The 27,004-nt window shown below is 36.7% G+C and overlaps 1 protein-coding gene across 4 annotated transcripts in view; it reads left to right on the top strand.

Moving 5' to 3' along the window:
* Positions 1-24,441, top strand: part of CA8 (carbonic anhydrase 8) — a 201,842-nt gene extending 177,401 nt beyond the window's left edge. For 3 of the 4 annotated variants that reach the window (XM_081070898.1, XM_081070899.1, XM_081070897.1), the window contains 2 exons: positions 4,793-4,961; positions 23,253-24,441. In XM_081070898.1, coding sequence (XP_080927024.1) covers positions 4,793-4,927 — 135 coding nt within the window. In that variant the 3' untranslated portion in view covers positions 4,928-4,961; positions 23,253-24,441. Of the gene's footprint in view, positions 1-4,792; positions 5,593-23,252 lie in introns of those variants that run through there. The other variant, XM_081070900.1, reaches the window with a different exon arrangement.
* Positions 24,442-27,004: the final 2,563 nt, after the last annotated feature.

The following is a 27,004-nucleotide window of genomic DNA, read 5'->3' as shown; positions in this document are numbered from 1 at the left end:
CTTAACTTACCTACTTTCTCAAATTAGATGTGTCTGTTATTTCCTTTCTCTTTCAAGTAACACCAGTGAAACAAAAGAATATGGAATATGTTCATTGTTTTTCACTGTGTGGCTCTATGTCTTTTAGAACTTGGAAAACCATGTTCAGTTTTGTTTCTTCTCCATCTCGCCTCTCCTCTCCATCCTTCCCCATTCCGTATTTCCTATGGATTGAAAGTGGGGCTCTATCTAGCTCCCCACAGCCATGCCACAGTAAGGCATGGTGTGTGCCTGGCCTGTGGGACCTGGGAGCTCACATGGTCTTAGAGAGCTGAGGAGTCATTATGTCCAGGGCTCAACGGCAGGCCTTTCTTGTCTTTGTGTTCCTTATGGGATTTGAGGGGCTGTTAGCCCTAAAACCAGGTTGTTGCAGGGCCACGGCATGATCCTGTTTGAAAATGATTTCAAGTAGTTCGGAACATTTGTTGTAAATTTACTTCTGTATCCATGATTCTCAAACCATCCCCTGGAGAGATTGTGAAAACACCGATTGCTGCCCGCCCTCCACCCCTTCCAGATGCTGATTCACTGGGTCTGGGGCAGGAACATATTCCAGGAGGCACAGTTTGAGAACCACTGTTTTTTATCCAACAGCACTGATCTCCATGTATAACTTAGCTCAGCACTTAACACCAGAAGCTGAGTTTCTAAAGTGTACCACCAGACCAGCCCTGTCCCATGGAAATGCGATGTGAGCCAAATATGTAAGACTAAAATTTCTGGTACCCACAGTAAAAAAGTCAAAATAAAAGGGGAAATTAATTCAAGTAGTATATTTTAACACAATAGATCCCAAATAGCATTTTAACATGTCAGCAGTATAAAAATCACCGATGAGATTTTTTATAGTCTAATTTTTGTCCTGCATCTGACTTTCAGTGTGCTCTGCGCTTACGGACATTTCGACACAGATGAGCCACATTTCAAATGCTCAGTGGCCACAGAGGGCTGGTGGCTGCTGTGCTGGACAGTGCAGTTCTAGGCTTTTCTCTCTCTCCTTGGAGACTCCCTCTTTCCTCTTTTAACATGGGTTATTTCTAGGCTCTTGTGGGAAATTTTGTATATATTTCCTCAGTGTCTTCGATGGTAGAGAGCACTGCCTCTGTGATCAGATATTCCGTGATCTGTAATTCTTGAGTAAGTGTCAATATGTCTGGCTCATCAGTAACTATCCTAAAGTGATGATGGGAAGATAGTGGCAGAAACCAGGGCAGGGGACTGGAATAAGAGGAAAGTTTACATGAATGTTACTGGGAAAGGATGCTCTCTTCTCTAAGATCGTCCTAAAAAAAAATAGATCAGATTAAGGAGTGAGTGATAGAATGAGTGTTGGTTTATAGACAAGAGGTCAGTAAAAAAGAGGAAGTAATGACTTTAGAAAGACAGACAAATTGGGGTACAAGAAAATGAAACAAATGAAAACAACAAAGCTGCAATATATGAAAGGTGGATATACATATATATGTATGCATATAAATATATGTATATATAAAATTTCACTCTATATATGTGGACTATTTTACAGTTTGATTTTGGCTCTTTTATTTGATTGTTACCATAAGGAATGATATTACTCTAATTCATGTATCATCATTGATTGATGATAAAATGAGACCACCACCTTTTATGTGTTATTTTTCTCTTTTAACGTGATGATACAACAGATGAGATATAAGTTCAAATAAGTCAATTAGAGGATGTGCGTGTGAACTTGGGTACTCCTAACAATAGTAAGTGCCAAACCTCAAACCCCAGACATAAACCCTTTAAATGCACCCATAAAGAAAGCAATTTTAAAAGCTCAACTTTCAGTGAGTAATCTGGTTCATAAGTCAGTGAGGGTTGGACTAAATGTCTTACTTAATCAACTGGAATGTAACCCAGATTCAGAGAACAGTGGCTATTCAACTCTGCTACCTTCAGAAGAGGAGGATTTGTCTCTGAAGTGTTGGATCTTTGTTCTATCTCTTTTAAATTGGTTAAAAACAAATACCACAGTTAAGTAGAGTAGCATTAAAAATGGACAAAATCATACATACTGATAATATGTGATAATGATAGTCTTTATAGTGCCTTGACGTTTGAATTTTGTTGAAGACTTTTATCCTGGGATTGTATTCTGTTCATTTCTCACCATCTCTCATTTCAGTGTGGGATAATGCAGTACACATTGGAAACCATTTGAAGTGACTAAAGGGTTTGAAGGGTGGTTACTTCAGAAAAATTGGCATTTCAGAAGAACGTGTTTTTCCCTTGATCTCTGTTGATGTTTGAATTATGACAAATGTTGCTATGATCAGGGAAAAACGTTTCTTGTGAAACAGTTGTCTCCAAGAACGCAATGATTTGAGACCAGCTCACAGTGGGTTCAGATCGTCTCTCTAGAAGCTGTTTTCACAGAAGGTGCTTCAGGCTGAGGCCTGGAGCTTGAACTATTTATCTTCAGTTCAGAATATGTAAATACAAAATTAACCTGGCGTTAACATAAGCTTCCAAGTCAATAAAAATGGAGAATTTCTTAAAATATTCACGTTTCTAGCCCGCATTGCTCATCAGTTGAGGCTATTAAATATAGTAACATGTAAAGTGAATGCAAAAAGAGATGACTTTCTATTTTCCCAGTCAATTGGTTTATTATTTACAGTGAATTTTTCGCATATAAAATTGGAGTTAAATATTTATCCAAAATGCTACAGGTTTGACTTCAAAAGAAGTTGTGCTAGTATTTATCGAATACTTCATGTGTGCTTAGAACTGTGCTGAATGATTTTCATGCATTATCTCACTTACTTCTAACTTCACCCTTGCAAATACTGTTATCTTGTCTCCCCTGTATACGTGTGGAAACTGAGGCTTAAAGAGGTGAAGTAATTTGGTCATTTGGGTCTCAGGTGGCAGAGCCAGTATGAGAACCAGCCTTTCGATGCAGAGCCCACTGCCTTCACCTTCATATTCTTCTGCTTGAAAAAACATAGGGTCCTTTGACTGACCAGGTTCATTTCCACTCCACATTTAGGGGAAACTAAGTAAAAATACATTCCAAAAATAATTATAGGGGATACTCATGCAACCTTGGCTCTAGAAACTTTCCAGATGCAGCAAGCTGTAGGTGCTACCCATATGCTCACTCTGACCCTAACAAGGTCTAGTGAAAGCCATTATGTAGTTTAAATAGCTAATTGCTTATTTGACTGGCACTTGTATATAACTACAGCATGTAGGTGTTACTTAAAAAAAGAAAAACAGCACAATTGTAGTTGGGTCAAATTTATCCCATGTAGGGAAACCAACTAGTATTTGGAGACATGGGAAAATAACATTAGAAGTCAGATTTCTAACCTGGGTTCTAATCTAGCAAGCCATTTAATTTTTCCCCAGTGCTGTTTCCCAACATGTACATGAGTGGAGTGAATTAGAATCTTGTGAGATGCACCTATTTTGGTGTCAAGGAACCTCCACTTAGGAAAATTCATGAAAACTTTTGCATATCATTCAGGGGTTTCATGGGCCCCCTAAAGTCTGTAGGGGTTTCTGGACTTTTATGAGAGCCCCTGAATTAGTTGATCTCTTGCATTTTCTTTCACTTTATGAATGGGAGAATTCTCTTGCTGTGCTGTCTGAAGAACCTTTGTAGATATAACTTTCTGATATACTGTGAACTTTTGGTGGATTGATGCTGATCAAATCATGTTTGCTCACCATCCTGGGATATGTACAGGATATAGGTCTATTGATTGGACTAGAATGTCTGAAGAGGTGGCTGTAGACCAGGGGAAAAAAGCAGGTGGACTTGGAATTGTCAGATCTAGTTAGTTTGGAACCTTCCTAGCCTCAGCTTCCCCTTTTGTGCAAGGAATGAAGAATGTCTATGTTATGTGATAATATAGTATTTAAATGAAATAACAGATGGTGAACCCTAATAGAGGTTTTTAATTTACCTTTAGTAGTAGGTAAATCATCTAATAGATAGGAATGAGCCTAGCAAATGTTCTTCACATGCTTGCTTGTTGCTTAGATACTTCTCAGAGGGTCATGTCTGGCAGGCTACGGGTTCTTAGGAAGTGCAGACTTGGCAAGTCAAAGAAACTGCAGTGCGGCTGATGGGAAAGGTCCCTGGGCTCTGTGGGAACCTCTTCATAGGTAATGGGAAACCACAGGATCTGGAGAGGCCACTAGAGAAGGGGAGATGAACTTGAAAACCGCTGTTGCTCATGGAGGAAGTTGGGCTTAAACTTTTGGAAACTCAGAGGTATTTTTTTGGACCTGTGCTCTGTAAAGGGCTAGAACAGCAGCAAAGAGAATCTTTTGATGAAGGAACCCTCCACCTAATAAATCTAGAATCTAATCAATGTGAACATACAGCAACATCAGAACTCATTAATTAAAATATTCTTGGGAAGCTTATTAGCTTAACACATTCATTCATTCACTCTTTCTTATTATCCTACTGGCAGGTATAAAAGATTTGTGAGAGGTGCGTATCATTTTTGCATTAATTAACCCAGCAGGTTGCTACGGCTGTTGGGTTGATGTTGATACCTCTACTTCTGTTGTCTTTATTTCTCTTGCAAGGTTCTTGACTAATGTGTCAGGTCTGGCAGAATTAAGTCTGTTTTCCTTTTTTTGAAGTTTAGTTTTAATATTCTCCTTTTTAATTGAGCTTATTTATGTATATTTTAAGTCACTTATGAAACTCCAATCTTGTTACTATCTGGTAAATGATTAATCTATTTTTTTCTGCTTTTATTTTCAGATTGAAGAATTCCGAAGGCTGAGGACACATGTCAAGGGGGCAGAACTTGTGGAAGGCTGTGATGGGATTTTGGGAGACAATTTTAGACCCACTCAGCCACTTAGTGACAGAGTCATCAGAGCTGCATTTCAATAGCCAAAGAGAACAAGACAAGTCCTCCTTCTTTTGGGTACGTGCAGATTAAGTAAGGAAAGGTGCACACAATTAACATAAACCTGTCATATCAGAGTTACTCTCATGGTGATCCTGATAATTTTGCAATTTGAGTGTACTTTATTTTGATAAAATTTATGACACATTCTCAAGCCTCATTAATTACAGGTCAGGTAAGCATTGCTTCTAAACTTTCATGCAGTGTTGAAAAAAAATCTGCAATCCTTCTATTTTCTCATGAGAGCAGCCTTTCATTCCAAGTTTTGCTTTCATAAGGAAAGGGACCCCGAGGCAGAGAAACTGACATGCAAGCACCCCTGTAGTACTTCACTATGTTGCACCCTTGAACCTGCAGCAGTCACTTCCTCATGGCTGAGAAACACAAAGGAAGGGACTAGAGGTCGTGAGCCTCAAAGCTGACCCTCACTGTCTGGTTTATCACCTCGTTTATGGAGATAGGTGAAGGCAGACCTGGCATGAATGGAGATATGTGTCCTAGGGAAGTACATTTATTTGATAGGGCAAGAAGCCCTTGTTAATGATCTGAATTTGGTATATTTCTTTATTAAGTGAAATATATTCTATACATTTTAATATATTGAGTTCAATGTATGTATTCCTAACAAAATAAAACATTGCAAACATGGAAAAGATAAAATATACATAAATGAGTATTGACTGGATTATTTCCTTACCTTGCAAACTACTTAAAAGCGCATACATAGGTCAGTGTGCATGGCTGACAAAACACTGCTTCCCATAAGAGAGAAGTATCTGTTGGAATAGTTTTGTAGGTAACAGGACAGAGCTTTGACTGTTTAATGTAGCATTGGGAGTATGTACTCACACTCTAGAGTGGTACATGGGCCTGGGGAGTCACACATGAATAGAAATCTCTGGCCTCAAGGAGTTCAGTCTCATGAGTTAGACAGTCAACACAGGAATTTAAAAAGGTGATCATTTTGTGCATGTGTTTCCCAATCCATTTTCCTGCCTCTCTGTTGTTACTGTGTAGGAGGTACCCAGAACTCCAGCCGGAGAGTTGTTTTGCCTTCTGCGATTGTGCTTTGCTCATAGTCTTTCCTGCCCTACCTTTTGCCTGTTGAAATCCTAGCTACCCTGCAGGCCCAACTCAGATACTGCTCTCAGCATGAATTCTCTGCTTCTCCTTTAAACTGTACCTCTCATGTCACATTCTTTCTTCCATTTAGCTGTTGGAGTGTTTCTTACTTTTTCTGTTACGGTGTTTCCCTGAAAATAAGACCGGGTCTTATATTAATTTTTGCTCCAAAAGACGCATTAGGGCTTATGTTCAGGGGATGTCATCCTGAAAAATCATGCTACAGCTTATTTTCCAGTTAGGTCTTATTTTGGGGGAAACACGGTAGATTTCAGCTTCTTAAGAGTTGAAACATATTTATTTTACTTTGACTCCATCATGACACATAACAGTTTGTATCTTAAATGTCTAAATGTCTTTAGACAAATTAGCAGTCGTTTAGAACTATACATGACCCGTAGGGGCCAGCCTCATTCCAGTCATTCATTCACTCATTCATTCACAGTTTCATCTTTTCCTTCTAATTTTGTAGATGATGTGGGCCAGACAAAGTTGCCTTTGGTGTGAATGAGAAGAAACTTTCAGTAACATATATGGTAACAATGGAGAAAATCCAAGAGTGCTGAAGCTAAGCCTTGTAGTAGATGAGCTAAAAAGCCAAAAAAATTCCATCAAAAATCATTATTGAGCACCTACCTTGTGATTGGTTCTGGGCATATAGAGGTGAAAAGAACAGATATGGTCTCCGCCCTCATAAAGCAAAGTCTGACGTGGGGAACCTGACAATGGAAAAATAAAGACTTCAGAAACATACAATGACAAATTGTAATTAATTCCATGAAGAAGAAAAAATGTCATGAAGGAGATTTCTGATAGAGGGAATACGTTTTGCAAAGGTGCTGAGGGGCTACTCCCTGTGGAGGATGTGAGAATTTGATGTACTGAGGTCCCTGAAAGAAGACCCTGTGAGTCTGGGGGACAGAAGTTAAATGGCAAGCTAGGAAGGGCCCATTTCTGAGAGGGCCATGTCAGCCATATTAAGGCATCTTAATTTCGTTGTGGATGCGTTGAGAATGTATAGACTTCCACTCAGGGGAGTGGCCTGATCACATGTGTGTTTTCAGTAGATCATGGGGTCTGGAGAATGAATGCATTGGATTATAGAGCCAGGGTAAGAGTGGGAGGATACTGTGATGTCTGCTGAGTAAAAGACGCGGAGGTTCAGATGCTAGAATAGGAGAAGTGGATATGGAGAAACATTAGTGCATGTGAAACAGACCTTGAGAGTGATATCTAGTGAAAATTGGACAAGGGTGAAGGAAGACAGAAACATCAAAGATAAATTCTGGGGTTTGGGCCTTTGGAAACTGTGTGGATAGCATGTCATTGAGTGAGAGCAGCAAAGCTGGAGGAAACTCCGTTTGGGATGGAAAGATAGAGTTGGAGCATGTTGAATGAGAAGCCTGTCAGTCACAAATAGTGGACCTGTCATGAAGGTAGCTGGAATTTTGAGAGTGGAGATCAGAGGAGCAGTCTGAACTGAATATGGGAGTTTTGGCATAGAGATTCTATCTATCTATCTATCTATCTATCTATCTATCTATCTATCTATCTATCTATCTATCTATCTATCTATCTATCTCATCTATCTATCATCTATCTATCAATCATCTATCTATCATGTATCTCTAGCTACTTTATCTATCCATCTATCTATCTATCCATCTAGCTATCTGTCATGTTCTAGTACTACATAGGGATTACATCATTGAGTGTTCATAAAATCTTATGTGAATCTTTACAATGTGTTAACCAAAGCACAGAGAAGTTAGGTCACTCGCTCAAAGTAATGCAGTAATTTTGCAGCATATCCAGAAATTGGACACAAGCGGCCTGACTGGCAGAGCTCTTTTTCTTAAACACTACATGACAGAGGTCAGAAGGTGTCCCCACACTAGTGGTCAGGGTGGCATGATGATGAAAGATGCTATCGCCATGGGACGAAGTGGAATATGAAGGAAGAAGGGGACCAAGATGCCATGTGGCCGCAGCTCTTGAACAGCTGGGCTGGGGGCTGCAGCTACAGAGAGGAGATGAGATTGAAGGAGACTTTTTGTTAAATTGACATACAGCATTGTGTAAGTTTAAGGTGTGCAATATATTGATTTGATACATTTATATATTGCAATATGATTACCACTGTTAGCTATCACCTCTATCATGCCACAGCAGATAGGTCATTTCTTTATTTGTGGTGAGAACAAGACTTGTTTTTTAAACAAAAGAAATGCTGGAACTTTTCTGTATACTAGCAGGAATGACCCAGTAGATGGGGGAGGGACTGAAGATGCTCTGAAGATGCTGTTTCTTTTTTTTTTTTTTTTCAAACATTCTTTTTTTTTTTTTTTTTTTTTTTTTTGTTGAGAGCCCACTGGCCCATGTGGGAATCGAACCGGCAGCCTTCGGAGTTAGGAGCATGGAGCTCTAACCGCCTGAGCCACCGGGCCGGCCCGAAGATGCTGTTTCTTAAAGGGACGAGTTTTAGCCGTGAAGTCTGAAAAGTTGAAAGGGGATGGAACCCTAAGCAAATTTGGGGACTGACTTTTGTTAAGAACATGGACACTTTATGTGCTGTAATAGAAAAGAAGAAGAGGTGGTGTTTTATAGGCTTAGTGATTTCATGACGTGGCTTTATTATTTAAGGAAGAATGGCAAAATGTGGTAAGGGGGCAAAGGCAGCCAGGAAGATGGGAGATTGGAGCAGAATGAAAGGTGGAAGGGTGGGCTTACAGGAGCGACCCAGTAAGAGGGGCAGGTAGTGAGGTGTGGTGAGGTTTGGTGAACATGAATTTCTCCAGTCTAGGTTATTATACCTCTGTGAATATCAGTAACTAGAAAGGACACTGTTTAATGAAATAAGATTATTGCCTTGAAGTTTTGATCCATATTTGGTCCTAGACCAGAGTTGTCTCTCTCTAAATATTTAAATAACCATCACTGTTTTATCTCTCTCTTACACACACACACACATACACACACACACGCACGCACACACACACAATAAGAGTGTAATGTTAATGAGATTATGTATATTTCAGATACTTCATACTCATTTTTTTTTTTACTTTTATTTAGTTAAGTGTGTTTTTCCAGGACCCATCAACTCCAAGTCAAGTAGTTGTTTCAATCTAGTTGTGGAGGGTGCAGGTCACAGTGGCCCATGTGGGGATTGAACTGGCAACCTTGTTAAGAGTACTATGCTCTAACCAACTGACCTAACAGCCTGCCCCATATATTCATTATTTGATAGAAAGATAATGTGTAATTTTCAGTCTTTAAATCAGTTACAGTTTAGGTATTTTAAAAAGTAGGATGGATTTGTGTCCTTGTCTTGGAGTCTGAAATTACTTAAAGGGGGTCATTTTTCCAAAAATTCCTAAAAATTGTGTAGGAATTCTTTCAAAGGCAACTCCAATTCTGACTTCAACCTTTTATGAATACATTTTTGATCCTTTTATCTTGAAATATGTTATACAAATCTAGTTATAGTTCTACATAAAAATTATATTGGGAAATCAGACTTATGGATATGTGCTTTTTATTTGATATTTAATAATGCCCTAAGGCAGGTAATTCAAATTTTTATTAAAGTGAAATGATTTGACAGTCAGACTTTGAATTTAATGCATGAATGTTTCATTTAAGCTCTTGGAACTGAAAAGAAAAAAACTTTTTTCCTGGTAGTTCTCTAAAAAATGTTTAAAATAATTTAGATTTATTTTAGCTATGTTTTACTAAAATAACTTTAGTTTTTAGACTTAAAATGACATTTTTTTACATGACATGTCTAGACATCTGAAGGACTTTGATAACCAAGACTTATTATTCCCATGAATAATCTGTGACTTTTTATATTACCGTTTAGAAGTATGAACTCTGATTTTGTACTTCCATAGAGAATTAGCATATAACTCACCCAGATGCAGAGCTAGTTCAGATTTCTTGGAGCCAACTGACATTGAATGATTATTTACCCAGTACATTTTCTGTATGATGTGGGAGAACCAAATTTTGATAGCAACAAACGAAAAATAAGACCAAGCGTTATGTCCAGTTTATGTGTTGCTCTCGGTATCATGATATGGGCACTACTCTATCAGTGAAATGATTATTTGCCTATTTGTTTCATTAAGTATTAGCCCATTTTTAAAAGTCCATTCTGACTGTTCAAAGACACACCTATTTCTTCTGTGACTCAAGTATTGTTAAACCACACACATATTTAAGATAACTATAATTAATTATAATTATTTACTTTTTGGAAAAAGCAATGCCACAAATCTCTTTAAATAGTTTTCCTTTTTCCTTGTTAAAAGGGGAAAATATAAGTATGCCCCAAATGGATTAGGAAAAAACACCCAAGCGTAGAAGAAAAAACCAGCATTATTAATCAAGCATCTCTGAATGATCCCTTTGTAAAACTTGCCCTCATTTTTCTTCCTGGATCTTTGAAGTCACCCTGGACTGTGTTGAACTCCTCCCCACGTATACGTTTTCAATTAATAGTGTTGTCTCTTAGCTTTGATGAAGCTATAGCTAGCATCCATTCCATATCAGTTTTCTTTTATAACCTAGAAGAGTTATAGACTAGGAAAGGATAAGGCATTATAGGAAAGGAGGGGCTACATAGGGAGCGGGAGAATGTCAACTTGGAATGACCAAGTAGGTAAAAGCTATTATCCTTACAGGATAAATGGGAAGCTCAAAGCCATATTTTCAGTCAATACAACTTAGACTCTCCTCACTCTAACAATTTAACATGATGCACAGCATTAGGGTGAGAAATGAAAGCTCGATGGATATAGCTGTTTTCTATTTACTGTATCATATAGAATTTCTCGAAAATGGAATGGATTTCCTAAAGGATTTCAAAATGATTTCAGGAAAAGGCCACAATACCAAGGGTACTCAACTTATCCATTATATTTTGATTATGTGATATAAAAGTTGTTATTAACCTAAGCATGAAAAATATCAAAACTGTATAGGTGTTTCTTTCAGATTACTAAACAGGGAGACTAATCCCTGCTTCCACATTATGTCCTTTTTCCCTTTTTATGTTTTGGAATTGTTAACTATTTATTGTGGGTAAAAATTTCCCCAGTGATTTAGTGTTTTTCTGCCCCCTCCCCCCCAAGAATTCAAACAAAATTGTGTTTGGGCAGAAGAAATGAGAACATTTTGCCATCAAGGACCAACTTGTATGTTGAATGTTAATATATACTGCTGATACCTTTAAATATAGTAGATTGCAAGATTTTAAACCTAAAGGATATATTTTCCAGAAGAAGATCACTGAGACCAGGTTATCTCCTCTAAATATATTCTGCTATGCCTTTCACCTCATGGATGCTTCTTTTTGGTAATTTCCCCTAATCAATTTTTTAGCTTTATTTTCCACTTTGAGACGTATTAAAAAAACCTTATAAAGAGGTATTCGTGTCAATTTTTTTCTCCTTTACCTTCTGCCTATTCTCTCTAGTCCTCTTTCCTGTGATCAAGTTCATAGAGTTTAGCTCTTTCACTGCATTAATTGATTTCAAGTTTTTTTCAAATTGTGTCAAAAATCCACAAAAATAAAAGTTGATATTTTGACTCTTTTATGCATGTAATAACATTTTGAGCTGCTTTTTACATAAATGACATTCTTTTTATTTTACACTTTTATTATATGGTAATAAACTTATCATTATATTGCATTTTAGCAAATAAACACTCAAAACATACTAAGTGGCATCAGCTGGATAGTGCAAGCCACAGGAAAGCATATCTGAATGTCACAGCAAAAGAGGAAAGCAGAGTCATCACAGAGGTAGGGAATTTCAGCCCTCGCTCATGGTTTCCTCGTGGCCCTGCCTGTGGGGCCTGCTCTGTCTGTAGGTGACTCATCTGCACCCACAGCTTTTGGTACCACTACATACAGATGACCCACTCATTTATATTGCTAGACCAGGTTCTCTGCTAAGTTCTAGAATTGAATGCTCGATTGTCTGTATGACTTTTCTCATGGATGTGTCAAAAGCTTCTTAAACTCAATATATATACAAGATTGCATTTATGATCTTCCTTCACAGACCTGGCTCTCTTCCAGTTTTCTTAGAAACCCGAGTCATATTTGACACCTGTCTTCCTCGCCTCACCTCACATCTCCATTTATCATCCAGTTCTGCAGGTTTGCTTTCTGATAGCTCCCAAATCCATCTATGTGTTTGCATCTCCATCAGCACAACCCATAAAGCAAGCACAGTCTCTCACCTAGACTGTTGCAAAGAGCATCCTCTCAAAGAGCATCCTCAATCTACATAGGATTGTTAACGAAAGATTTATAATAAAAATATAAGACATGGATGACATAGAGCACTCAAACGTGTGTTTCATCACTGATTGATTGGTATGAGAGTGTTGAGAAGGATTCTGAATCCATATTTGAGCACAGTGGGAAAGAGTGCTCAGATATGGATTCAGAATCCATAACTAATTGGCACCATCTGCCATTGGGGATTGGTGGTGGTACTTTAGTTTGTTGTTGCTGTCCATATAAAAGGTAGTGTTTATTGGCATCTGATTTAAATGTCTCAGCTATTCAGGTGCAGACTCTTTGGAAAATGGGCTTTGGAAAATGTATCTGCGTTAGATCTAGTGATGCATAGCTTGATGTTAGCAATTACAAGGAAATACAGAAACATGGAATGATGAAGTTCCCTGATTTAGCTTTTTAAAAAATATTTTCATTTCATTATATAATAGTTATGGTCCTGATGATTACACATAGCAAGTTGCTTATCTGTAGCAAAACCTAGGAAATCTGAAATCTTAGCATGGAAATGAAATGGCATGAGGGTGAGGAAAGGATTACGGCATGATGGTGTGCAGGAACTTGGCCAGGCCTCTTTGTTAGGGATGGAAGCTATCTCTTGAAGAAGGGAAGGCGTAAGTTAGAGAAGGAGCCATGTAAGAGGAAAGGTAGATACTGACATGACCCTCACCAGGGTGGGAAATGATGTGTTTTAAGATATTTTAAATAAAAATATGCCATACAAAATTTTTGCTCATTTAATTATATAGGTCTTGGATATTTCTGTTAGTACAAATAGGTTTGCCTTATTTTTTTGGCTACTTCAGTTTTAATTAAACAAACATTCCCATTAAAACTTGTTAACGTATGAAGCTACAATAATCTAGACAATGCCCAATATTTTGGACAAAATATGAAATATTTATTAGATAACATGGAGGTTTTCCTAATGAAGAAATTTGCCACTAGGTAACACATTCTAAAAAATAAGTGAATTGTTAAAACAAAACCCCATTGGTCTTCGATGGGTCTGTTTTCCATTGCAGTGCTTCTTTAAACCCCTTCAAAATTTCTGAATTTGTTGTACTTTTAGCGGTTAGATACTCACAAAGGGAGTTAGCCTTATCTGCAGAAAATATTTTCAGGGACAACTTAGAAGCATGGAGTTCAACTGGATCTCAAAGTTACTTAATCTAGTGTTCTGCCGGAAGAGGTCTTCAACTAAATTAGCCCAACTGAGTACTACACATATCTAGAAACAAACAGGCAAACAAAGCCTTTTTGTCTGAGAACGTCTACTTCAGACTTTTTCACTCCTGCCTAATGCAAAAAGGAAAAAAAAAACCCTCATGATATACTGTCTGTAAAGTATTAACTAAATTGGAATGCCATTTTGATAGTAATATTTTTATGGTTTGCCATAAATAAATATTTTTTATTAATGTAACTGGTTATATTCCAAGATTTATAGTTTTCTCCTTTTTGCAGCTTGTAAAGTCCCATAACCTTTATGCTGCAGAGAAAATCGTGATTTTTCAGATATGAATGTTTGTTCTGATTTTACTATGGGGACAACCAATAGTTCTCTAATATCTTTTCTTTAAAGAATGATTATAGTTAGTGGGTCCCAGCAGTAAAAATCACTGTAATGAGGAATAAAAGATTGTAAATAAGAGTAATAATGTTATTAATCATCCAAGTTAGTCATTGGTGGCACATTCCTATACCTGAAATATTTCCATAGGAAATAATGCTAAAATCCACATTTATAATTAGGCATAATACAAACCTTCTCTCATTATAATAGTTTCCCAAATCCCAATTCAACTTAATTTCATTGATTTTGGTTTCTGAACTAAAAGAACTAAACTTGAACTAGTGAAAAATATATAATATGTGCATTCAATTAAGAAGTAATTAGATGCTCAATCACCCTTACAACACACCAGGGATTAGGGAAGAAGGAAGAAAAATGTGACTCACTGTAGTGTATAAAATAGTTTTGTTAATTAGTTTTGTGCTAATTGAGATTGGAAAAGTGTCAAAGTATCATAACATAGGTTTATTTCTGAATAGCCTTAAAAGCTAAGTTCAATGTTTTATGGTACTTTGATGTAGAATAATGTAGAAATGACCAAGCTATATGACTTATCCTAGAGTTTTAGTTAAAGTTTATACATTCATTCTTAGTTATACATATTAGTGAGTATGGGAAGGTGAAAACCAAATGCTTTTTTTATATTTCAGACATTCTGCTGTATTTTATCTAGATAAAATCCTCACAAAAATTAGATAAAATCCTCACAAAAATTCCGTGAGGCATGTGTTTTTATTTTCATTTTAGAGATAAAGAAACAGACTGAGAGGGGTTGAGTAAATTGCTTAATGTCATAACCAATTAAAGTGCAAAGCAAGGATTCAAACCCAGGTAGGTTTAACTGCAAACTCTGAGTTCTTTTCACTACACAACATTACAAACAATAAAGGGCAGAAAATTATGAAGTCCTTGTATATTTTTACCTTCTTATCTCTTTTAAATAAGTTTCTGGGAATGAGATTTCTGGAGGAAAAGGACATGCATGTTCTCATTTTTGGTAAAACATTGCTAAAATACCCTCTATAAAGGGTTGTGCTGATTTATGCATATACCGTTGATTGAATATTTTATAAAAGGCATTTTTGCCATTTTTAAAAATCAATCGCTCTGTATTCTTTTCACCGCTCTCATCTCCTTTTTACTCCTTAGTTTCTTGAAAGGTGTTTATCTCCTTCTACCTATTGAAATTGCTGTGGCAAGAATCACCTTTGATTTCTTTTTCTTCTTGTTCTTTGTTGCCATGTCTCCAAATATAAGACATGTTCATGGCAGAAAATTCAAACAATGCAGAATAAAAGGAAGAGGAAGCAAACATCTCTCAAACCGTCCTCAGTGACAGTTGTCACCAGACTGGGGTATCCTGGTGAACATGGATGTCCTGTCACTCAGTGGGGGATGGCTCAGGTTCTAGTCTGACTTCACCACCAATTAGTTGTGTGACCTTGAAAAAGTTACTAATATCTCTAAGTCTCTTTTCATCACATAAAAGGCCATAATAGTGTCTGCCTCATAGGGTGGTTGTGAAGATAGGATGAGATGAGAATCAAAGGGCTTAGCATGTTTTTGTTCCACAGTGTAAGTATTCAATAAATGTTACCTTTAACATTTTTTTTTGTCCATTGGATCTCTCTTTATGCATATATATCTCTTATGGATATGTAGACATGTAATGTTCCTTATGGGATTATATCATGCAGGCTATTTTTCTGTCTGCTTGATGACATATCTTTTCATGTCATTGAAGAGATATATGGCATACTTTTAAATGATTGTACATAAGTTGCCTTGAAGTATGTACCAAATTTATTGAGCTTTTCTTCTGTTATTCTATTTAGGTCATTTTCAGTATTTTGCTATAATCAACAATACAGTGGTTAACTTATGCCTTTATTTCCTTACAAAATTCTTAGTAATGAGATTATTGGGTCAGAGACTTAATTGTTATATATGTATGCAAATTGCCATCCCCAGGAGTTATATCAGTTTATGTTCCCACTACCATGTGTTTAACTAGACATTTATTTCTCTTTACCAACATTGAGTATTTTTTATTTTTTAAATATCCATTTCATGGGATATTATTTATTCATAAAAAAGGAATGAAGTGATGACATATTTTTCAATTTATATCCTTGCCAATCAGGTTAAAAATGACTCTGTTACATTAGCACAGGGGTTCTTGTGAATATTTGGTTTTATTCCTGCATTTCCTGTTCTGTTCCACTGATCTGTCTATTCATAAACATCGACCATAATGTTTGTGGCAAGAGTGTATATTTCAGTGTTTGGTAAGACAAGATCCCTTACTAACCTTTTTGGCAGAATTTTCCTGGCTATTTTCACATGTTCAATTCTTCCAGATAAATTATAGGATCATTTTATCAGAAAGATTGAAATAAAGAATAAAACAAAGAGAGGGTGGGAAAAACATAGAGAAAGAAAGGAAAAATAATCTTGTGAGAAGTTTTCATTTGGATTGCATTGAACATATAGAGTAATTTGAGGAGAATTGACATCTTTACAATATTGAATCTTTCTATCAAGGAACAATGCATAAATCTATGTTTATTAAAGTTTTTTTATACATTGTATAGTTCTCTCTTCTCACTAAATTTACTCTAGGATGTACATTTGGGCTCTGGAGTCTGTCTGGGGTGTGGCTTGCTGGGGAACACTGTACTTGCACCTGCTGTACCACAACTTGAGCAAATTAGTGATATTCTTTCAGCCTCAGTTTCCTCATTTATGAAGTGGAGATGCTAAGAGTCATACTTTTTACAGCTGTTGTGAGGGTTAAATGAAACAGGAAAATGCACACTGCAGTCTTAGTAGAGGGCTTACATTCAATAAATGTGAGTTATTACGAATATTGTTATTATCATTATCAATTTTGATTAGTATCATTTTCCATTTTTATATGGGTTAATATTTCATTGAAAAAATAGTTGCTTAAGTCTGTGCTGGCTTTCTTACTAATCTTTCCTATAGTTTCCAATAATATTTTAACGGATTGTTTTGCATTTTCTAAATAGACTGTGATCACATCTGTAAATAATGATAATTTTATCTCCTTTCTAATATTACTTTATTGTATCATCTAGTACTTTCAGAGTAATGTTAAATAATGAACCGTGATGTCTGCTATACCTTTCTTATTTCTGATATGCTTGGATTTCTATTTCCAAATCCTGTGGTATTTTTCCCATTCGCTTTTTTTGAATCTTCAAAAGCATTTAACACTCTTGACCTCTCTTTCTGTATTTATTTTCCTTCCTCATGACCTCCTACTGTTACCAGTGGGTATGTTGAAAAAGAAGGTAGCTATATGCCCTTGCTTGTGATGGAAGGACATTTATTTTTAACCTTCTGTTTTGTGAATGACAGTATTCAAGGGGCTGTGTGAAAATATAAACATAATCAGACATACACTCTCCCCAAAGGAGTTTACAATCCTCAGATCTAGCATATCACTATTTCTTAAAAGATTCTTATTTTGGAGATTTTACATTGAATTATCTTAGTTAAAGAGGGGTGCTTTAAGAGGGCCCCAATGGCCTCAACCAGACTCACTGGAACTTAGGTCAGCTCTGCAGTGGCCTCTGAGAATTAGAACATGTGTGCACGTGTGCTTTTTTTATTTTTGGTAGCTTTTCAGGAAATTCTCTACTAGTGATTTGATTTGCATTCATTCCCTAGGGTGTCTTCGTAGAAGATAATGTAAGGTTCAGAAATAGTTACAAGGAAGATAGCATCTGTTATAACTATATCGAAATAGCTGATAATTTAGAAGACTTCTTAGGATATGGCCATATTCAAGTTCTCATTATGAACAGTGATCATTATATAATGGAACATTTCCTTTTATAGTTAAGCTTTCTTATTATTTATATACATATATATAAATGGGTATTTGAAGAAAGTCCCAAAGGGGAGAAAGTCAGCCTGATTACTTTTGTATGTTCAAAGTCTCATTTCTTTGGGTTGTTTTACCACGTAAATTTATATTCTGATTACTAAGTAATGCAGTTATTATAGAAAGTTTAAAAATACACAAATATATAAAAAGGAACTTTTATATCAAATAATAACAGCCCATTAAACATAGACAATTAATTTTGTTTCCACCACAAGTTGCAATAAAATAACAGGAAAGATATTTTTTTTTAAGTGCACAAACCTACAAGCATAGAGAAAACAAAAGAGGAGACAACAGCAACAATATTTTGGAAACTGGAAACAGGTGGTTGTGTGGTGATGGATTTAGCAGATGTAGGAGCAAGCTTGTTTACATGACAGAGAATCAAAGTCCCAGGAATTGGTAGCAACAGATATCTCTAGAAGTTGGAGTGAAAGGAGACTAAAATAATCAGTACTGGTAAAAGTTTAAGAAGCAGTTGCATCTCCAAATCCTCTCCCAATCTTTGGTAGATGCCTGGAGATACTTACCCTCTGAAGATGATGAAGGGAGAGTCTGTCTATTTGGAGACATAGGCATAATTGAGGATCAGGATTCCTCACTGAAAAAAGGATGAGTAAATGACATTCTCATACCTGGTGTTCTCCTCCTCCCCCATTTGGCCTCCAATATGTTGGCAGAAAGTCCTCTACTCAAACAAGGGCCCAGAAGGAACCTTCTGGAGAATGTGACACCCAGGGACTTCTCTACTGAGATAGCCCAGTCGGTTCACACTCTGGTGAGGCCGCCCCCTGTGTGCTTGGAGTCTCTGTGCAAAGAGACTCTGGTCTCTTTGTAGTAGTTGTTCCCTTTCTTAGGTATGAACAATTAAGGATATTTGCAGAAAGTCTATAACATGTAACAGTCCAAAACAAACACCAGAATGCAAGGTATGAGAAATAAATACTTAGGAAGAGAAAAACTTCAAAATAGGAATCATTCATATCTTCAGAGAGGTAAGGAAAGAAATTGCAATCGTGGCATTGGAATAGGATGTTATTAAGAAAAGGAATCTTTTTTTTTTAAAGGAGCTTTTTGAAATTGAAAACATGAAAGTGGAAATGAAAAATTTTATAGCAGAATCAGAAGGCAGAATTGAAGAAATTTGTCAGAAAGTAGATCAAAACCAGGAGAGAATAAAATAAGACTATTGGAGGACGAGTTTAGGAGCTCCACGATCCCAATCAGAAAGGTAGAGAAAGAACAGAGGAAATGGAGCAACAAAATCATTCAAACCATTTTCTCAGAACTCATGGACATAGATTTACAAATTTAAAGACCCACTGAATTTCCAGCGCGGTAGATCAAAATAACACCCACACCAAGGTACTTCATTGTGAAATTTCTTGACACTGAGGGAAAATTACAGGGAGAAAAAAACCACAAATCAAAGAACCTGCAATTTGAATATGAGACTTGTCAACAGCAACACTGGAAGCTAAAAGTCAGTGAAGCATGACCTTCAGATTTCTGAGGGAAAATTACAACCCACCTAGAATTCCTTAGCTAGTCAAACTTTCAATAATTTGAAATAACTTTTCCACATCATTTTCAGATATCAAAGTCATTGAAAATTTACTTCCCAGGAAACTACTGGAAGATATGCTTCACCAAAATGGAGTAAGCCAAGAAAACATGTGGGATTCAGGAAACAGATCCAACAAAGGAGAAAGACAAAGGAGATTGCCAGAATGATGGTGGAGTTAGAGTCTAGGCATACAGGATGCCAGTCTAGATGTGAGCATATGAGAAGGTTCTAGAAGAGTTTTGTTTAGGAAGATGAAATTGACAGAATGCATGATATATTGTAACTTCTTGAGAGTCAGGCAACTGATAGGTAGTTTTGAGTTGAGTACGTAGAAAACAAAGGTGGAAAAAAAATCAAGATAATTATTAACTCCAGAGAAAACAAAAAGATATGCAGGAAAGGAAAATTGAAATATGAATACACATAGTTCGTCTCTGAATAATATTTACATTTTCACAATAATCGGAACTGAATATTGATTTGGGCAAAATTACTCTATAACCATATTGGGAAAATGGAGTGAAGGGTAGAGTTGATGTGTGCATGGGTGATGTGTGCATGGGGTAGGGCTGACATGATGAAAGAGGGTCACATCTTCATTCTCCATAGGAAAAAGCAACAGACAATAAATACTAAAACAGAAAATTGAAAAGGAGCAATATAGTCATGCTGCTTAGCTCCATGATAATAATCGACTGAAAGAGTTGATGAGGAAATTGGTGGCATATGGGACAGGGGACTGATTGTTTTTGTAACCTTTTAGAGCTATTTAACCCATTCAACTATGTGCATGTATAATTTTGATGCAAATAAAAACATTAAATACAAATAGGAGCAACTGCTACTGTCATTTTGTTATACTTTTTATATATGTACACGCGCACACACACACACATTTTCTTGGAGTGTTTGCTTCAGGCCCGGTATTGTGCTGGACCTTGGGAACACAGTGCCGATGAGATGGAGTATGATTCCATCCCACAAAAGCTTTCTCTGGTATGCTGAAAAGCAAATTTCAAACATTTGCTATGAAAAATAATAGGTCATACAGTAATGTAGGTCTGTTTTCAGCAGTGACATGTCTGTAAAATCACCTGAGATTGTCACTGGTAGTTCAGTTATATGCCTGGGAGGCACTGTTGTCACATATCTGCTCTCATATTATATTCTTACACACAAACTCTCTGAAATAGGTGTTGTTATCTGAGGCTCAGAAGGGAGAGGTAGATTGCCTAAACTCTTACAGCAAATTAGTGGCAGAGCTGGGATTTGAACTCGGGTCTCCCACATTCAATATCCATACCCCAGACTGATCAACTGAATACCAGGTAATCTGGTATCTGCAGTGAACAAAGTGAAGCATTCATCTTTGGGTGGAGCTCATACAAAGATCATCTTCAGGGTTCTTTGGCATTGGGAGATGACGTTTTCTTTTTAAAAAATTGAGGAGAAAAAGCTCAATAAACATAGGGTATTATTACTTTCAGTTTCTTCTGTGAGAAATTTTAGCAGAGTGAGTACCTAAATTCACCAGCAGAGTGCACACTTAGGTAAATTAGACTTCATTTGGCATTTATTGAGAAACCTGTAAATCAAACCCTTAGAGCTTCAAAAATGAAAGCATCACCAAAGAACACATGCATCTGTTGCCATGTCGATGTACAATGTTAAAGTGCTGTGGATTAAGACATGATCTTGTGTGATTAGAGTGATTGCATATTTACTTACCTATATATATTTTGTTTGATGCTTTGGACCATGGTTGCTTAATTTTTGGAATGGTTGGATATATTCTTAAAATGAAATTTTATTACTTTCACAAGCTTGGGATATTTGTCTCTAGACCAGCCTTTCCTGAATGTTCTGCAGAGCCACATTGGGCCATCAAGATGTTTGTGAACTCAAGAGGTGACTGTCCACATAAATTTGGAGTATCCTGGATCCAATGTTCTCCTATTGGAGATTTACGTGCATATTAGCGTATTAGAGACTCTGAGATGGTTTTCTATGAAAGAACCATATTTTATTACATTTAACCAGAGTTTCCACTAGTTTTTTTTGAATTGACTCAATTGACTTCTACGGTTGCATGGAATGCATTTTAGGAAATGGGGAACTTCGGGTTATATTCCTTTTGCAGAAAATTCACACGACGTGAACTTCAGGCTCCTTTTAGCTCTGAAATACTGTGGCTTTACAATTGTGATTATTAGTCAGTTTCATGTTAGTCATTTTGATTCATATTAATAATTTGTTGGGTTATGTTTAGTTAAGAATATGCGTATTAGGACGTGCTAGTTAAGGAGGCACAAACCACCCACACGGGGTCGGCAGCTCACTCCCTCTGTATCTGAGCCCCCACTTTGGGGGAGTGAAAACCCTGCGGCCATTTTGATTGAAGGCACAGGTTCAATACCCTCACACAGAGGAAACAAAGTTACGAGGTTTATTGCTTGCAGAGGCACGATGAGCTTTGGGCAAGGTAGTCCTCTGTCCCCGGGCCTGAGCGAGCAGGACATATAGAACAGGGCAGTAAACACTTATTCTAAGGTGGTTGGGGTGGCAACCACTAATTTTTCATGGGCTCAACTCCGAGTGGTCATTTAAAAAGGTGACCCGGGAGAGTAAGGCCGGAACTGGTGGCGGGAATTCTAAACTTGGTTCCTTATCTAAATGTCCAGACTCTGGGTGTGAGCAGGACTGTCATACTGTAAAAAGCTTAGGCAGCAACTCAGAATGGCAGATTTCTCACAACATGGGTTGTAATTGTCAAATATATACATAAACAATGTCCTATTTTACCTTTGAAATTATATCTTAGAGGCATAATCTTAAAAATTTGGTCGTGATTTAACTATCTTATTTGAAATGATTTTGGAAGTATATACCCCAGCATTATAAATATTTTCTAATAAATTGTAGAGATTATATATATTTATATGTATATATGCATACGTGTATATAGACAGACACATCCATACACACACCATATATGGACAATTTTAAAGTGTACTCCATTGTATCATAATTTATTAAGGAAGGAAGTCACTTGGTTTGTTTTCAGATTTTTGCTGCAGTGAATATCCTTACACGAAATCTTTGTCTGATTGGATGGTTATATCTGTATGGTAAGCTCCTAGTAGTATAATTCCAGGTCAAAAAGTACATGCCTTCTAAATTTTAATGGATGTTTATTGTCCAAAAGATTAGAACAGTTTACATTTAGTAGCAACTGTATGAAAGTGTCAGTTTCACCACTCCCCTCTCTGGCTACAGGCGTGGGATGTTATTAAAGTAAAAGCTGATGTCATTTTCCTAAATGGGAAATTCATGATCTCAAAAAGTACTATTGTTTCATGTATTATTCTCCATTTATTATATATCCATTTATTTAATAGAATTGTAAAGTTATTTGGGGATCTGGAAGAAGTGGTTTTTGTGCTGAAGCAGTTACTATCTGCAATTATTACACAGGAGGTTAATGACAATAGCTGAAAGCTCTATTATTAAACATGATATGTAAATTTTTGTTTAGAACACAGTTCAAATATTAATTAATTTATTTGACTTGAAAATGTTTGTTTCTGTGAAATTTTGCATGCATAGTTTCTGCCATAGCAATAAAATCATGGTAGACTTTGTGAAAAATTTGCAGAGATGACAGACTTGAGCCTGAAGATAAGTTTGAAATGTCCACATTTCCTTATGAAGTTTTCAGTTTTCACTGTCTCTTGTTGGAGTGTAAAAAAGGCTTTTCAGTCTGCTGTGGAGGAATGTCAGTAACACAATCGACTCATTCTTTTTGCATAAAGGAGGAAGACAGTGGTCGTATAGTGCCCTCGGATGAGAAATGGAAACCTTTGAGCTGCAGCTTCGAAGCCTGCATTGTTTGTCGTCATCTGACCCAGCTTTGATGGACATCTGTGGCAGTTGCCTGCACACGTGCTCGAATGAAGTATTAGAAATGGCTATACATTCAAAAGAAACCCCATATTATATATCCACATCACTGCTGCTAGTATTCATATTTTTGCACATACTGTTTATTGCTTATGTGTAGAAGAAATGAAACTAGTTTCAGAGTTGTTATTCATATGAATATATATCATGTATTAATATTGAGACAAAAAAATACATTTCCAGCATTAGCAGTCCTTCATTTCCTGTCTCCAACAGAAAATTCACTCCTTCGGAGAATAATGTAATTCTTGATAATAAAATAAGAGTGTTGATCAAGAACAATATACAGCTTACAAGTGGAATGTAAAGGATGAGTAAAAATCATATTGCACGTCATTTTTGAGCCCTCATACCACAATTGACGTCAGGCTGGTTTGTTATTATGGAAAACAATTTGGGAGTTAATGCAAGAACATAATACTCACTTTATATTACTTTCTTACTAACAGGATTTATTTGAATATATGAATCTAACTATATTTATTTGATAGAAGCTGTGGTTTCTGGGATTTTGGTAAAGGTATAGGAAATAAATAGGACAAAAAGAAAATGGGTACCTTGAATAGCATTTTTTCCATGAGAGAAACATAAATTTAATAGTATCCTATAATAATTTACTGCTGTACATTTTTTAAGACTTTAAAGTATTTTATTCTATGGATTTCATGTCTTCAGTATATTCAGATGTGTCTTTCAAAGATGACCAACAGTACCTTTATTTTAATTTTTTAAGTGCTACTGACAAATTTAACCATATGCTTAGAACCAGTTAGATGTGACAAAATGAGATAATTTATGTAAAGTAGTAGAGTGGCACAAAGCAAGTATTTAATATATGTCTGTTGTTATAAGTATTGTTGTAAAACTAATAACTTCCATAACATAGTCCCAATTTGGAGGGATTTTGTGATGCAAATTATCTAAGTTAGAAATATAAATAATACAGGTGGCATAAGCATGTGTTGAGAGATTTTAGAGTTTTTAGGTAGAGATAATAATGAGAGAATTAAGTTCAAATAAAAATCACACCAAACATCCCTGAAAATGGAAGTGTAGAAGATTCGTGGTGGAGCCTTGGGCGAGGAGAGAAATGGCTGGAGGCTCAGCAGAGTGAGGCAAAGGGGAGGCTGTGTAGAGTCAGGAGCAGTGGTTGCCCTGGGCCACCTAGGGCAGCATCAGGCGGGGCCTCTGACCGGCAGGGGCAGGCCCTGGATTCTTCCTTCCTGTGGTTTCTTCTGCGTGTACAGAAATGAAGAAATGGCACAGCATGGCTACGAAAACCGTGACATATTTAAACACATCTTACAGGTTAAAACTGATACCACATGCTTGCCAGACATGGAATGCAGGTGTAGCCTCGTTTGCAGTTAACATCAAAAGACAAAGTGTGAAGCCTTTCACGAATGAGAGGCCACATGGGGCTGCGGGCACTCCCTTTGCTGACCCCGTATTCAGGCCCTGCAACAACATGGTACACAGGCCCCCAGCCTCTCTGCTCCCCACATGGTAGGTATTGAGCAGCCAGGGGCTTTTCTTGGACCTAACTCTGATGCTTCTAGTAGTCGCTACCCTGTCGCCTAAAATTACAAAATAAGCAAACATAAAAACTAATTCAAATGACTTTCAAGGTGATAATGTAGTTTCCCATGTTTCCCCCTCCTTCATCTATCCATCTGTCTATCTATCTATCTATCTGTCTGTCTGTCTGTCTGTCTGTCTGTCTGTCTGTCTGTCTATCTATCTATCTATCTATCTATCTATCTATCATCTATCTATCTATCATCTATCTCTATTTTTTTATTTGAAGCAATCACATTTATTTATGGTATATTTTCTAAGTCAAAAGACTAAATGGACTACGTGGTTCGGTGTGTGGTGTCCATTGGGAAGTGCGTGGAAGCTTAGCATTCTGTCATATGAAAACTTCATTCCTCAGCTAGGTACCGGAGACTCAGACTGTGAATGCTGTTTATACGATGCTCTTGCAGAAATGAATTTGAGAAGGTAATTTGTCAATCAACAAAAGTGCATGTAACTGATCTCAAATCTATCCTGTTTTGATGGTGGCATGGGAACGAAAAGTAAAAGGTATGTAATGGACCCTGAACTATGGGATGGAGCCTCCCAAAGCAGAAGTGTGTGTGAGTGTGTGTGGTTGTGTGTGTGTGTGTGTGTGTGGGGCAGTTAATTAGGGATAAATGACAAATTTTAAAGATCTTGATATCTAATTTAGGGTAGATTTTGTTTACCTTGCAAAGGAAAAAAAGCATTTAAAAGCACCTCTGATTTATGGTAATTAATGTACCTGATTGTATGTAAAGTAATACTGTTCTCAGAAGGTTTGCCAGTTAAGATAATTTGAGTCTTCTCTTTTTTTGTTGGTCGGTCTAGCTAAAGGCTTGCCAATCAATAATGTTCTTCCTTTTATAAAACCAACATTTGATTTTGTTGGCTTTCTCTACTGTGTTTCTGTTCTCTATTTCATTAAGTTCTGCTGTAATCTTTATTATTTCCTTCCTTCTGCTAGCTTTAGGTTTAGTTTGTCCTTTTTCCAGTATCTTAAGGTGAAAGGTTAGTTTATTGATTTGAGATCTTTTTCAATAAAGTTATTTACAGTTACAAAATTTCCTCTAAGCATTGCTTTAGCTGCATCCTATACATTTTGGTAAGTTATATATATTTTGTTTTTATTTCTCTCAAAGTATTTTCTAACTTTCCTTGTGACTTCTTTTTCGATCCAATGGTTATTTAGGTGTGTGTTGCTTAATTTCTATATATTGAATTCCCAAATTCCTGATATTAGTCTGTAATTTCCCTTCATTGTGGTCAGAGAACATACTTTGCATGATTTCAATGCTTTTAAATTTCTGGAGGCTTGTTTTGTGGCCTAGCGTATGGTTTATCCTGGAGAATGTTCCTGTGTGCACTTTAGTAGAACCTCTGCTCTGGGAGTGGGGGCCAGGTGGAAGAAGGGGCCCATGACCCTGTGGTTGTAGTCCCTAGGGATTTAGACTATGGAGCCTTTTTAGTAACCCTCGGATAGGAGCTAAGGAAAAAGGGAGCCCCATCTTCTTGGCTATACCCAACTAGTATGGAGATTTTCTCATGCCAAGCTGGGGGAGAGGCGGGAAGGAGTGGGTTTGTGGTTCAAATTCTAAATACTTTGACTGTTCTTACTGAGATTTAGGAGATTTTCTTGAATAAATGTCTCTACATTTGCTGTATGTCTTTAGGAGAATTTCCAGATACTTTAATTTTTTTTTTTTTAATTTCACCACTTATGATTGTTTTACTGGAAGCAGCAGGTCTGCGGGGCTCTTCATGTTCCCATTCTGGATGTAATTCTCTCATTTAAGGTAGCACATTACTCAAACTGTCAGACTCTCCATTCTCTTTTGGAATTTTCACTTAAGTAAGCACATTTTTCAGAACTTTGTGTCAAATATCATCATGGTGATTAAGGGTAGACCCATACTTCTTAGTAATTTAAAGTCTCGTTTTTAAAATCTCATTTTAAAAGATTATTTTTTTCTGTTACGTTTGGCATTCAATATTATTTTATATTAGTTTCAAGTGTACAACATAGTGGTTAGATATTTATATA

This window comes from Rhinolophus hipposideros (assembly GCF_964194185.1).
Source record: "Rhinolophus hipposideros genome assembly, chromosome: 13".
Lineage (NCBI taxonomy): Eukaryota > Metazoa > Chordata > Mammalia > Chiroptera > Rhinolophidae > Rhinolophus > Rhinolophus hipposideros.
Note: the sequence above shows the minus strand (reverse complement) of the source record. Positions and strands in the feature narration are given on the sequence as shown.